Below are 14,538 nucleotides of genomic sequence, written 5' to 3'. Positions count from 1 at the left end.
ACATTCAGTTTACAGACACTGGCACAGCTTACAGTCCCTTTATCTCAACTAATAAAGTAAGGTACATCTGCATTCAAGGTCCCCATTACTTTTCAAGAAGCTCCAAAAATCTCTAGATACTGTTTATACAATTCATGATGATAAATGGCAGTTCTTCTTACAGACGTTATAAATAAGAACATAACATTTGAGGGCTTCTGAAGACTGCCACACTGATTTACCTCTTATTACTGAAAAAGCCCTGAGTTTTTCTTAAGTAGAGTTAAAATTACAAGTATGGTCAAACTGAAAGAGAAAAGGCAGCCTCTGAATCCTGATGACTGCATGGGCATAACCATGCCATTTTCCTTTTTGTTTTTAATAATAATTTTTATTAAAGTTTAAAAATACAGTGATAAAAATCTAATACAAACTAAGAAAAATATAAAAAGAAAAAAAAGAATAAAACGTGCAAAGGGAAAAGAAGAAGAAAAAAGGGGGAGGAAAAAGAAAAAATATATAAAGGGAAAAGAATATATAAAGAAATGACTTCTTCCTTCATCAAGACAAGTACAAACAATGTCAGTGACTTATCACCTTCTCTAACTTTTCAACCAAAGATCTTCTCATCCTGTATCTCATCTTTTATCTATTAGTAAATAACAAAACCTCATCATTCAATCTTAATCAGCAAAAGTCCATTAAGAGGTACCAGAAATAAATATATATAATATAATATAATATAATATAATATAATATAATATAATATAATATAATATAAATTTAAACAAGTAAATCCCTTTCCTTTCCTTTCCTTTCCTTTCCTTTCCTTTCCTTTCCTTTCCTTTCCTTTCCACAGTAACTTATTATTTTCTCTAAAAATACACCAACAAAATATCTTCTTCCCATATTTTATCTTATATCTATAAGCAAACCTACAAAAGCTTGTTTAATCTTAATAAAAAAAAATTCATCAAGAGCTACCACAAAATCTTAATCTTTAAACCCTTCAAATAATATCCCACAAATTAATTTCTTATCATTTTCTCTTCATCTCCTCTGTGAAATTCCTTGACAAATTTAACACTTCCTTTCAATTTTAACATCATAACCCATGTTTTCTCTAATCATACAACAAAAAAAATCTCTTCTCCCATATCTTATCTAATAGCAAATCTTTAAGACCTTGTTATTCAGTCTTGGTCAAGAAAAATTCATTAAAAACAACTAGTAGAAAAAGCATCATATATTTTAATCCTGATTGAACAAATTGGCTTTACAATCCTTCTTTTTGATGTTAAAAGCCTTGATATTCCTTTTAAGTAATGTCCCAAAAGCTGATTTCTTTCCACTCTCTATCTTTTCTCAAAAACTCCTTCGAAAGTGTAACACATCTCTTTTTAAGTCCAAAATAAGGAAGTTGTCCAAGTCACTCAGAAGAGTTGAAATCCACACATCTAAGTCACTCTTCTGATTTATTATTTGTCTGTCCCTTTTAGCTATTAAAACATCAGCCAGTTTCATTTGTAAGTCCTGGGTAGCATCTTTGTCAATATCATTCTTGTATTCTATTATTTTTAAATCATATCCAAAACAGCCTGATTCTCAATTGTATCCTCTTCTATCTCCTCTTTAAAACCCATTTTAATAGTATCAGATAATCTTAAGAGAAAGCTCTGAGTACACTGTTGCCAAATATCCTTGAAATCTTCCAGAGTTAAAATACTTTTCTCCATTCTGTATTAGTGGATCTTCTCCTTTAATTGTAATCTTTAGTTCTTTCTGGTTGCCTCTACTAACCAGACTTCAAATCTCCTTTTATCATGTTTTTCTCTAATCCACACCATTTTCTCATGGAAAGATTTTTTACACTTAACTTCAAGATCTTCATATATTTTTAATACGATTTTAAACAAACCACAGGAAGAATTCTTATAGTTAATTTCCAGATCTTATTTCCAGTCAATCTAGCTTCTTAGTTCATTTATAACTTTCCAAAATCAATGTTCTAATCACTCTTTTGCTGCTTATTTCCAAATAAAAAAATTGTTAAGTTCTTAAACTTACATGAAACTTCTTTTGTTCAGGATTGAAGGAAAATCACCCAGTGAAATAAAACTTGTCTTTCTGAAGATTCTTGGTATCCAAAAAGCAATTTACAAGCCATTTTCAGAAGTGATTAAGAAAGGAAATGGGTGAACCCAGTGTCTCTTTGAAGGCTCGAACTGCAGCTTGGGCAAGCTGACTCTCCCAGCTCCCAGAGCTCTAAAACCCGCCAGAGACTAGTTTTACAGTCTCGTCATGGGGAGCCTCTGTAAGGAGCCCTGTGGGTGATCCCAAGTCCTCCCCTTTGTCCAGGGAGGAATTTCGAGGGGCCGATCCATTCATTGGCTCCTCATTCTGCTGCAGTTGTTGGCTCCGCTGAAAGCGAAACCATCTTCAGTTTGCCGTTTCTTCCCCGGGGATCCAACCATGCCATTTTCCTGATAACAGTACATAAGTGGCTTACTGCTGCCTTCTTTTAGATTGCCTTTCAATTTCCCACTCTAGCCTACAACTCTGATATTCCCTGAAGGTCTCCCATCCAAATAATAACCCAAGCCACCTTGCTTAGCTTCCAGGCCCTGACAGATGCTGTTGTCTGCTGATACAAAGACTGGATTACACCTTTACAAATAGGAAACAGATCAAGAAAAGTATGTCCATTTAAAACATATAATAAAAGAGGTAAGCAAGTTAATATAGTAACCATTACAGAAAGGTGTATTAATATGATATTCATTGCAAATGATTTTGCTTCTGTAATCTTTAAACTGTTAAAATTGTAGAGCTGAATGGAGATCAAAATGCAACAGTGAGTTGCTACAATATTCCTTATTATTATTTACTCCACTGAAAACAATTAGATAGGGCTAACTTTTAAGTAATTTATAGTCTTATAGACTATAGATACTTATAGTCTGGCAAGGTATTGGAATAAACTATTTCAGATTTTGGTTGTGGATAATGTTTAGTAAAGATAACTCAGGTCTAGATCCAAAGATACTTCTAAATCACCAGCAGATCTGGTTGGAAACATGGGGGGAGGAGTGGTGGTGGAATGATCTGTATCTAAATGGCACCTGCTCAAATACACAACTATGATGAAGGACACTCACACATGTGGCTATTTGTGTGTCTTGAATTGACCTTTGAACATTTTCTCCATATGCCCCCTCATTCAAAACCCTCAACAGCATTTAACAGAGCAAAGGAGAACTTTCTTTGTAGTGCCGTTACTGAATACTTCCCTACTCAAAAATTTAATTAGCTTTCTTTCTAATACCAGTTTCTGTTCCTCTACAGTTTTGAAATATTGGTTATTTTATGTCATGCAAATCAAAATAACTTTTTTGTCTCCTATTTTAACTACTTGCAGTGCCTTATATGTGGTAGCTTTTCTTGGATTGACTCACATTCTTTTTTGGTTGGATTTGTTTTGCTTTCTGCATTATTGTCATTAATTGTTATGACTGTTAAGGGTTTATGTAATTTATGTAATTCATTTATTGCTTTAATTTAAATTGTTTGATGCTTAGAGAATTGACTGTGTGAATACAAATCCATCCATCAAAGCTCAGATGCTGGTGGGTTAAAATATCAATAAAAGGAATCTGAAAAACAGTGAAGCAGTGAAACAGTTGAAATGAACTGTTTGGAAGAATAATGTAACATTATGACTAGCGAGAGAATTAAAAAAGGAGCGATAATGCTAATACAGTATAAGGAGCAGCTTGTCTTACTTCCCACTCAGCCTATTATCTTATTATGCAGCTTTTCAGCAGCCAAATGGTTGAGTCACTTTGTGTCACATACAATGAGCTGAAAAGGGAGAGACCAGTTTAGCATTTCAAATGCATACTCCTTCTACTCTTTTCCTGTAATTCTTTTTTGGGTGATACTGTGAATATGAAAATCATGCTCCTGAATATTATAATCACTCAAAAATGAGAAAAGAAACGTGTGTCATTGATATTTAACTTCCCGCTCAGCCTGTTAGTCCCCCTTTTTCAGCTTCCAATAAAATATAATGTACTGGAAGGGAAAAATATTGCTTTTTATGTGCGACACACATAAAAACCAGGCGGAGTTTCGATTGCCCCATTGCAGCTGTCATCTTGACTTTGATACCCCTGCCTGTGTTTGTGTGTCTTGATGGTTCTGCCCCTTCCCTACCCTGTTGGCAGACAGTATAGCTTAGAGCTACAAAGTCAGATAACATACTGTTTTAATTCTTTAAATGACGCCTTTAGGAAAACATGAAAAAAAGGGTTGGCAATGGGTCTTGTCTACTTCATTACAAAATAATTCATGTAACTGCTAAACAAATTAGCTTGAGGAGTGGGAGGGAAAAACCCAAGGGCATCTCCTGATGAGTAGGGCACAAAGCATATATAACAAAAGGCCAGTTCATATAACCTTTAGAAAATCATATTAATATACTTTGCTCATGAAAAAGTAGCTACAGCTACAGCCTGAAGTATACTGAAATAAATAGACTAATGTTTCCGATTTTGCAAATATCATTGTTCAAAGAACTATAAGGTATCCCAATTCCTGATTAAAAACAGAAAAAGTATATGTTCTTATGGAATCAAATGTACAGTATGTCAAAGTTAAGCAGTTTGAGTATTAACTGCAATTAGACTGGGCAAATGTGTTCATGTCCCCTGAGAGAGAATCTTTTAATGAACTAAGTATCCAGCACAGTGGTTTAAAGTATTTCCTTATTTTTTACCCAAATAGTAGGCTCTAATTAGTCCAGATTTTTAAGGTCCCATGGAGATAAAACTAATTAAAATCCAGAGGAAATTGAACGGCTTTCACCAGAAATGAAGGGATAAATAAAAAAAGATGATTTTTGCAGACTGAGCAGCTCATCCAATAAAGGTTCAAACAGAAGCTTTGCCAGTTATCATTAAGGTATGTTTTAAGTATAAAGGTATCAAATTGGTAAAAACAAATGGTATTTGCAGTGATGATTCTATGCTTTACTTATTTCATTTAAGGTTATTTTCATAGTTTTCATGCATATTCCTGTATGAAACACAGCTAGCATTCACCTGTTGAAAACATGCTTGCACAAGGTTTTCAGGGAACAAGTTTCGAATAAGATCCAAGAAAGCATCAAGGCTTGATACTTCATCATTCTTCTTTCCTTCACCCAACTGCTTCTTCAGTTTTGGATTGCCAGGATGAATGGCTAACACCAAGATCACTCCAAGGACAGCAGCAATGATTGTTGTAGACATATAGTAAACCATAGCTCTCGTCCCTAATCGACCACTGGCCTTAGCATCCAGGCCAGACAGCCCTGTAAAAAGAAATGAATTGGGAAGAATTCATGCGCAAATGGTATCTTCTTGATTACTGAGATCCTGCATAATGACTAAGCTTGCTTCTCATGTTTAACATTTTGCAAATAAATATTCCCTCTTATTGCTGGATTTTGGCCATTTTCTTTGGTCTTATATTTTACAAGCAATGTTATAATGGTATATATTTTCTTATTTTTTTCTATATATGATTTTGAAACAGAAAGCCATATATAGACTTTCCATGGAAAATATAATGGATAAATATATACAATAATTCATTTTAGATACCTGTAAATCTCTTTCTAGGGTATCTTAATTGATTGATGTATATTGATGAACATATACATAGATCAGTTAAATTAAATGAATAGTCATTGATCCTCCATGGCTTCCAATAATCCTATGTATATTCATCAGAAATCAGTCTCACTGCATTTAGTGAGAATTACTTCTGAATAAATGTCTACAGGTCTGTGGACTTAAATTCTGTAGTTTAGATATACTTAGAGCATTGCTTCACACAGCTTCTTTTTCTACAATAAGCTATTTTCCATTCAAGATCCTTTGTCTGATCGTAGCCCTGAAGTAGGACTACCATATCTGGGCTGCAAACATTCAGATGATCACTAGATACCAACAAAGAGACATAGAAAATGCAAACTCTTTGCTCCTATCCAGTGGACGTCCAGATGTTTGTAGCCCAAATACGGTAGTCCTCCTGAGGTTACAATGCCCTCCTATAATCTCAAGTTAATAGAGGCAATTTCACTATAGTTCTGTGTCATAAGAGCCATCCATAACTGAATTCAAAAGGAATCTCTGTGTTTGGGAGTGGGGAAATAACATCACTGAATAGTACTAAAAAATTAACAGTTATAACTGTAACATCCTATTTTAGCTTATTAATGAATTGCCATTCACTGACTCACAGTTCTAGAAAGCAAAGTTCATTAGAACCAGTGTCATCCATTTTTATAAACACAAGTATAAAGTACTTGATTAGCATTATTAATTTCCACACCAGGGATATGCTAGTACTGAATTGTAGGGAAAAATTATTAAATCCTGAAGAGCTGCCAGCATGATCCTATAGGGCTTTATTTATCACAGCATATGTGATTCCAATTGTTCATAATATATCTCACCTGTGATTAAACTTGAGATAATTAAAGGGAGGATCAACATTTTCAACATCCGCATCAAAATATCTCCTGGGAAGGCTATCAACATGACGACATCGGGATTAATAGGAGCTGCCATGCGAAGGAGCATTCCACATAATGCCCCCATAATGACACCTGATTGTACCAAAACACATAATGGAAAGGTTGGTTTAAGGGAAAATAATCTGAATAATTATATAAGTCTTTATCCATCATTTTGTAGAATCATCTTGGCTAAATGCAGTTTTCCAACAAGGGATACCAAAACCCATAATCAGCTCCCAATTTTGTTAAATCAGCTTTCCATAATAAGATTGGTGCCTTAGTGATAAGCTCAGCAAGATATGAAAACTTATCCCTTGCCCAATCTACTTTTCTGATACTGGGAAGGTGGGTGAGTTGAACATTGGTGCTCAGACAGCTTGGGGTGCTTCCAGAGATATAATGCCACTTACCACCAGGAAAGGCAGTGGTAATTGGTCACAGCCACTTAAGGTGTTTTCTAACTGAAGTCTGCTGCTGGCAATTTGATAATGAAATCTATTGCTCACCATATGAACCAGAATGATGCAACCCTGCTATCAGCATTTTCAATCGTTGAGAGTTAGGGGTTGTTTACTAATTAATGCTTTTTAAAGGAACTTGTGGTAGGTATTACAACATTTCAGCATAAACATTTCAAGGTTGGTCTAATAGACTTTATATTTTCATCCTAATCCTTGGCTCCTGTGGTTGTGAAAAGGTATCCTACAATGGACAAACATATTAGGCAGATTGCTAACCATTGTGTAAATTAGCTGACTGGCAGATTCTCTCAAGAAATGGTTGCAATCTATTTTAAAAGACAGTTTTCCTCCCTTACTTAGAAACCCAGAAGCTGAACCTGGAATTTTGTCAGATTGTGCTGGATGCAGGTCTGAAAAGGGAGCCTGAGATCTAACTTTTCCGCAGAGTATAGTCAGTCCATCAGAAATATGTTGGGAAACAGAAATCTATTGGAATGTTGGAGTTGTGAACTCATATGCTATGCCCTATCTATCTATCTATCTATCTATCTATCTATCTATCTATCTATCTATCTATCTATCTATCTAAAAATAAACCTTAAATCACAGGAAGGTCTTAAGCCTACTGTCCCTTAAAGAAATCTAACCCTGTATAAGCACTGGGAGCCCTGAAATTTCTCAGTACATGAAAGGGTGAGACTCACTCATAACAATATTTTATGTCTGCCTTGAATATAAAGTAAGGAAGAATTATTAAGTAAATAATCTCTTTGCAACAAGACACTGATAAATCTTACTTGCTCCGATCCACATGACTGAATAAGTAAAGGAATTGATTCAATCCATTGTGGAGATCTCTCTCTCCCCCTCCCCTTTCTCTTCAAACATGGTGAGGTATTGGAAAAGTTGCTTAAAAGTGCACAGACCAGATGTGTAAACGTGTAATATATGAATGAAACACTCTAGAGGAATTTAGCTCTGGCCTTGAGACAGAGGAAGGAGAAAGAGAACAGTTGCTCAGGCCTGGGAAAGTAGAAAGTGTGAGAAACAGACTCAGAACAGCCCTGCCTTGATTTTCTTATCCTTAAAAGGGGGGCAGTGATTCCAGTAAACAGCATTCCTGAAATTCTTACTGTGCCAGTTTCTTGACCAGCCCTACCTCAAAAGGCTGACAAACACACATGGTTGGAAACAGGTGAAACATACAGAAACAGTATTTCCCATTAATAACTAAATGCAAATATGTTAGCTGTCTCTTTGTGGAAAAAGAAAAAAATGGGGTGACTTATATACCCTTGTCACTTGGCTGTCATGATTAGTCATATTAAAAAAGAAAAAAGAAGTTCTGGAAGCACACTATAAAAAAAAAAGGATTTTGCACCTGCAATCTTTCTTCCTTTGGCTTAACATGCAGCAACTGCTGCAATGAAACCCCTGAGTGATGTTCTGTCCTTTATTGTAACTAAGCATACTTGTTGGTAGATCAACTTGGGAAAGGCTTTCAATCATCTCGCAACAGTCAATCAGAGCCAAATGCCCATGTCAAAATAAGCTCAGTTTCAAAATCTTTAACAGGAGAGAGACATTAAAAGTATTTGCATAGCTTTTTCAACAAACAGTGCAGCTATCCATTCACACAGAAGTGAATAAAGACAGACTTTGTGAAGGCTACGCATTTGGCTCTTCGTCTCACAGTACTGTAATTTTTTTTTTTTTAGTAAGTCTGGGCATGAAGCCAATGAACTATACTAAAATGTCAAAACCATTCCATATTTGGAAGCTGCTATACCCAGAAGGCAACTGAGAAAAGTAGATCACTGTATCGCTTGGTCTAGTCTCTAGCGCACAGCAAAGGAGAGAGCTAAGAAGCATCAGCATTTGGCAGGAAACACATGGGTCATGAGTCTCCACTTCCTCATCTAACTTTCCTCCTTTTCTTTTCCTTCACAGTGCTAGTAAATTAAATACATGACTTTTTTTTTCTTATGAATTGATAGATATTTCATTCAAACAGAAGCTATTGAACATAGATTACTGCACTGTGGATGGTTCTCCAATATCTTACTTTCCAGAAGTTTGGGGATAAGAACAGCTGGAATTCATAGCCAGCAGGAAATTCTGGGAGTTGTGGTCCCAACATATCTGGAAGGCACCTCAGGAGGGAAAGCTAGACTGCATGATTCTTTGAAATCAAAATCAGGACACAAAGATTTAAATTAGTTTCAGGCACAGAAATTCTCCTGCGTTTTTTTTTTTTCCTGGCAATTCTCATTCAGTTGGAAGAAAGAGCATTTGCTTCAGAAGTTTTCTCAAAAGAGGAGATAATTTTGGAGAAATTTTCATGGCTGATGTTCTTGTTACAATATAGCCAAGGGGTGTGTATGAACATCCTTCTCCTTCATTGGATTATCATCCCTGCAGCATTCTGCAGTGTCCCTGCTACTTGTAATTGTAGACATTGGGCTGAGAGAGCCATGTTAATCTATGGTAGCCAAAAATCCAAAGAAGTCTGGTAGCATCTTTTCAGATGAACACATTTTATTAAAAGAATTAAGCTTTAATCAGCTACAATTCATGAAATCCTATGTCCTTTAATAAAATATCCTCGTCTGAAAAGGTGCTATCAGACTCCTATGGATTTCATGCTTTAAACAAATTCCAAAGAGATCCCAAAGAAGTTCCTTCCACTGAGCCTTTTCCCCCCCATGTGATGCTACTCTCACTTCTGAGGAGGAGCCCTGCCCTTCAGAAATTATTGGAGAATTTCCCCTTCCCCTGAAGAAATTTGGAGAAATCATCCACCCAATTGCTCCAGTCCCAAATTTGGTGCTGAATTTTGAAAAATAGTTTGTGTCCAGCTCTCATCCCAATCCAGACCATTACTCTACCTTTTGAAGATTAACCAGGTAGTCTTTGATGTTTAGGGAGCGGCTGACGTGTCTGGGAAAAAGCAGGAAGCCTCTGCTAATGTGATGTATATTTATATGACTCTGTTTCTGTTTTTATGCTTTTCTATTATGTGGTTTTAGGGAATTTATTGTTGTGATCTGATCCTGAATCGTGTGCTGAGTGAGCTGCTACATACATTGAATAAATAAATAAAGTAATTAAGTAACTAAGTAATGGATCTTGGCACCTTCATGAAATTTGATGGCTGACAGTGTGATTTATATAGTGATAATTTATATTTTGGGTCATTTATGATCATATCTTCAGAACAACTGTATGCTGTTGATGTTGTTGCAATTTATATCTATATACAGTACGAGTAGTCCTCATTTAGCAACTGCCTCAGCTAGTCATCATTTGCAAATACGATGGTAATAAACAGTAGTAAACGGTACAGGTAGTCCTTGGTTAATTATGGTAATTGGGACTGGAATTTTCATCACTAAGCGATGCGGTCATAAAGCGCGACATCATGTGACCGCATTGCTTAGCGACAGCAATCCCAGCACTCCCTGTTGCTGTCATAAAATGAGGATCGTTGGTCATTATATGAGTCCCAGGCAGCTTGCAAGCAGGCCAGCAGGCAGGTGAGGTGCAGCGTGAGCGTGGTGGGGCCAGGGGTGGCTGTGGCTGGGTAGGGAAGGGAAGGTGTGCAAGTAGCCCACGAGGTGTGGTACAAATGCAGCAGGCCAGCTGCTGCTGAGGGGAGGGTGTGTGAGTGGTCTGCAAGGCGCAGCCAGGTGTGCCTGCTGCTGGGCAGGGGAGGGTGCGAGCGACTTACCAGAATGACTTGCGACATTTCCTGGGAAGCCAGCAGGGAAGGTTGCAAATAGCAATCACATGACTGCAGGACACTGCAACCATCATTAAGTGCAAGCTGGTTGCCAAGCACCCACATCATGAACATGTGACTATGGGTGTGCTGGGATAGCTGGAACTTCGAGGACTGGTCATAAGTACCACTCGTTCAGTGCCATTGTAACTTTGAATGGTTGCTGAATGAGTGGTTGTTAAACAAGGACTACCTGTAGTAAAAAAATAATAATTTTCCAACCAAATTTCTGTGCCTAACAACGCACGCTGGAGTAACAGTAATGCTGGTGTTGCTGCATGAGAGAGCTTAACCATTGCAACCAGCAACCTTCACAGCATTTCTCTCTCTCTTTCCCTCTCTCTCTCAGTCATGTGGCTTCCTTAGTGACCATGTCGCTTAGCAACCATTTTGCTGGAACCAATTGTGGTTCCTAAATGAGGACTACCTGTGTATATGTGTTTGTGTACACACACACACATATACACACATACATACCACACACACACACATATACTGTACATACATACAAACCACACTCACACATACACATGGTTTGCAAAACAGAAAATATACAATGAAAAGCAATATATTAAAAATTAAAGATACAATAAAAAAGAGGGGGGGAAGTATAAGCAAAAAACATTCTGCCAATATTCCTATGTAGAAGCTGGGTCTTCAACATATGCCAACAAGACGTTAACAATGGGTTATCAAGTATACATTCTAATAATAATTTAAAAAATCCTAAGTAACTGCAAGGTGGCAGTCTGTGGCTCTAGGCACATGCAGTAGGACTTTCCCTAAAGATCTGAGTGATCAACCAGGTCTGTAATATTGTAATATGTAAATTGGATATTCTGGTCGCAGATTGTTTAAGGTTTATTACCAGACTCAGTTGGGTATAATAACTGCACCCTTTCTTGGGAAGAAATAAATTAGCTACTGCCACTCACACACTAGTAACCTCACACTTAGAGTACTAGGTGCTAAGCTAAACCCTGAACATGGCACATAGCTAATTGGCAACCAATGTAGTTGTTCCAACAGAGATGTAACATCTATTTGGCCAGGTGCTCAGTTCAGCAACCTTGCCATTGTATTCTGCATCAGCTGCAGCTTCCAGATCCAGCACAAGGGTAGTTTTGCCTAGTACTCTAAGCATGAGGTTACTAATGTGTGAGTGGCAGTAGCTAATTTGTTTCTTCCCAAGAAAGGGTGCAGTTGGTATACCCAACTGACTGGTAATAAACAGTCCTGCAAATATACTCTCCCAGTGTCATTGCTTTCCTCCCATTTTTTGTCCTGATTATATTGAGCAGTGACCTCGGAACCATGCTGAATCTTGCTCTCCTATTCTAAACTTTGGAAGGTAATTTGGGGAGCTGTAAACAAATTGGATTGCAGAACCTGGCATTTTGAGAGCAGTCTAACTCAAACTACATAGCACAGGGCCTGACTATTGGTGAGATTGCCTTCTCTAAATAGAATCTACCTCCCCAAGGCATGATTATACAGTGCCTGCAGAGAATCCTCACTTTCATGAGATGTGGTAAGGCAATTATTTTTTCTAGGAGCTCCTCTCCTACGGAACATTCTTCTACTACATATAAGAACTGCATCATTACTTTTATACTGATGAAGCTTTTAAGAACTTGCCTTTTCCAATGTCCTTTTGGGGACTAAGGTGAGAATGGGAGAGGTACCTGAGCATGGGATGAATCTAGCTGTTTTGATGATATAAGGAGTTGTCCTTTTATCACTGTAACATGATTTATCTTGAAAGCATTTATATTTTGGTATATTAATTTACTGCATTTGCTGATTACAACAACATGTTGTAATATGGCCATTGGCCAATCAGCAAATCCACAACAAGATCAGATTTTGGTTAAATAAAATTAGCTTGAAACAATCACTTTGCCAGTTACTGTAATGTTATGTATTTGTTGTAAGCTGCTAAGAGTCAGATGACTGAAGTAGCCTAAAAGCATCCACAATAAATGAATGAATGAGACACACATTACAACTCCCATAATCACCACTTGGCCCTGTCCATGAACATATTCAACACATTTGGAATGCGACAAGTTTCTTTGCCTTTGGAGAAATACAAAGGTGCTCCTTTGTTAATGGGGCTGGAATATGAGAGGCATCACAAGTGTTTTGAGTAGAGTTCTAAGCATAGTGAAGAAAAAGGGAAAAAGGAGGAGTGGAGGTCAGATAGGGAGACTTCTTAAGATACCAGAATATGGTATATTAATCCACAAATTAATTAAGCCAATACATTCTTTCTCAGGTTTACTTACCAAATACAGTAAGTGAAAGGAGCAGATTTTTTCTGAGTGAAAGCCAGAGTCGTACAAAGAGGTGCTTCGGCTGAAGTTCCACTGGACTCATATGGCTTTCATGCATTCGTACTTCTACCTGCTTTGGCATGTTGTTGGCACTAGAAGAAAAATAAAATTAAGATATTGTAATGTGAAAACCTGCAAGATATACTACTGAGAAAAAATGGAAGAAATTGATTTACCCTGTTGCACAATAGGAGATCTCACTATTACTGGCAAGATCTGAAATTACAGTTGGAGGTCTCCTCCTTCAAGAACAGCAGGGAAGTTGTAGTAGTATAGTGGTAATAATAGATAATGTGCCTAGCAAAACTAGATTTCTAAAACTACAGAAATATACATCGTGGTCCTACTCACACATTTAACAACCCTGTCATCCAAAACAAGAAATCAACAGAACATAATAAAAGGAAAAGAAAATCAAGAAATTAGAAATGACTATAATATGATGAAATTAAGTGCTAATTGAAATATGACTGGAAATGCCAGTTGAAAAGCTAGAATCAGAGTCAGAAACGGCCTTATAGGCTGTTGACTCTAACACTCTGATCAATGGTAAAATCCAGATTCAAATATCCCAGAGAGATAGATGTTGAACCTCTGCTTGTTATCAGATCTCTGCAGGCAATATATACAGGGCACGAAGATGTACCTTCTTAACATTGGTGAGGAGAGAATATAGTTTAAAAAAACAACACAACAACAACAAAACTGCAACGATTGGTGCAGTCCACAATGCTTCTCTTTCTCAGTTTTCCCACCTTCCTAACAGTTTTAATTTAGCCATCATAACTGAAGATAAAATCTTCCTGCATGAGGGATTCAGAGGCTGGCTCTAAAGTAACACTTTAGCTGTTTCCTTGACAATCTGATCTACAGCCTTCTTTTTTCTTTCTCTCTCTTCACTCGGTTTGAATGCCATCTGCTTCATAACAGCTGTTGTCCCAAAACAGTAATGAGGGCAAAAACTCATTAATGAGCTTCAAAACTTTTTAATGAGCCTCAAAATGGGAACTGAATTTGCATGCCAGACATAGCATTTCATGTCAGGTCCAGCTCAAACATTCTGCTCCTTGCAGGTAAAGTCACAAATGGTGCCCCCTTCATTCCGCAAGTCAAGGGACACTTATCCCTGGCCAACCAAGATATTTTGGTTCCTAGAGCAGGAAAGGGAGCTTCTCTCCCACCCCAAGACTATAAACATAGAACCTACAAGCAAATTAGCTGAACATTTGCTGCCCTTTCATGACACTGAAGCAGCCGTTTCATTCCGACTAGTGCTACAACCAGCCCTCCTTCAGGTGATAATGCTAATATTAATTTTATTAGAGATATCTGTAAATCAAGTTTTCTTCATTAACAGCACTTCTATACAAATGCCTTTTCATTTTTTAAATTTTATAAGTGCAATAGACACAAATT

At 37.0% G+C, this 14,538-nt stretch overlaps 1 protein-coding gene across 2 annotated transcripts in view; it reads right to left on the bottom strand.

Annotated features, from left to right (window-relative positions):
• Window positions 1–13,210, bottom strand: part of SLC1A2 (solute carrier family 1 member 2) — a 33,297-nt gene extending 20,087 nt beyond the window's left edge. The window contains exons 1-3 of one of the 2 annotated variants that reach the window (XM_007426420.2): window positions 13,075–13,210; window positions 6,482–6,634; window positions 5,082–5,332 (exon numbers count right to left, since the gene is read on the bottom strand). In XM_007426420.2, the coding sequence (XP_007426482.1) occupies window positions 5,082–5,332; window positions 6,482–6,634; window positions 13,075–13,204 (534 nt within the window). In that variant the 5' untranslated portion in view covers window positions 13,205–13,210. The remainder of the gene's footprint in view (window positions 1–5,081; window positions 5,333–6,481; window positions 6,635–13,074) is intronic. The other variant, XM_088145082.1, reaches the window with a different exon arrangement.
• Window positions 13,211–14,538: the final 1,328 nt, after the last annotated feature.

Source organism: Python bivittatus, unplaced genomic scaffold, assembly GCF_059951505.1.
Source record: "Python bivittatus isolate LINGU-HERP-01145 unplaced genomic scaffold, Pbiv_v1 ctg000480_np1212, whole genome shotgun sequence".
Classification (NCBI taxonomy): Eukaryota; Metazoa; Chordata; class Lepidosauria; order Squamata; family Pythonidae; genus Python; species Python bivittatus.
The sequence above is the reverse complement of the archived record's forward strand: the minus strand, read 5'-3'. Positions and strand labels throughout refer to the sequence as shown.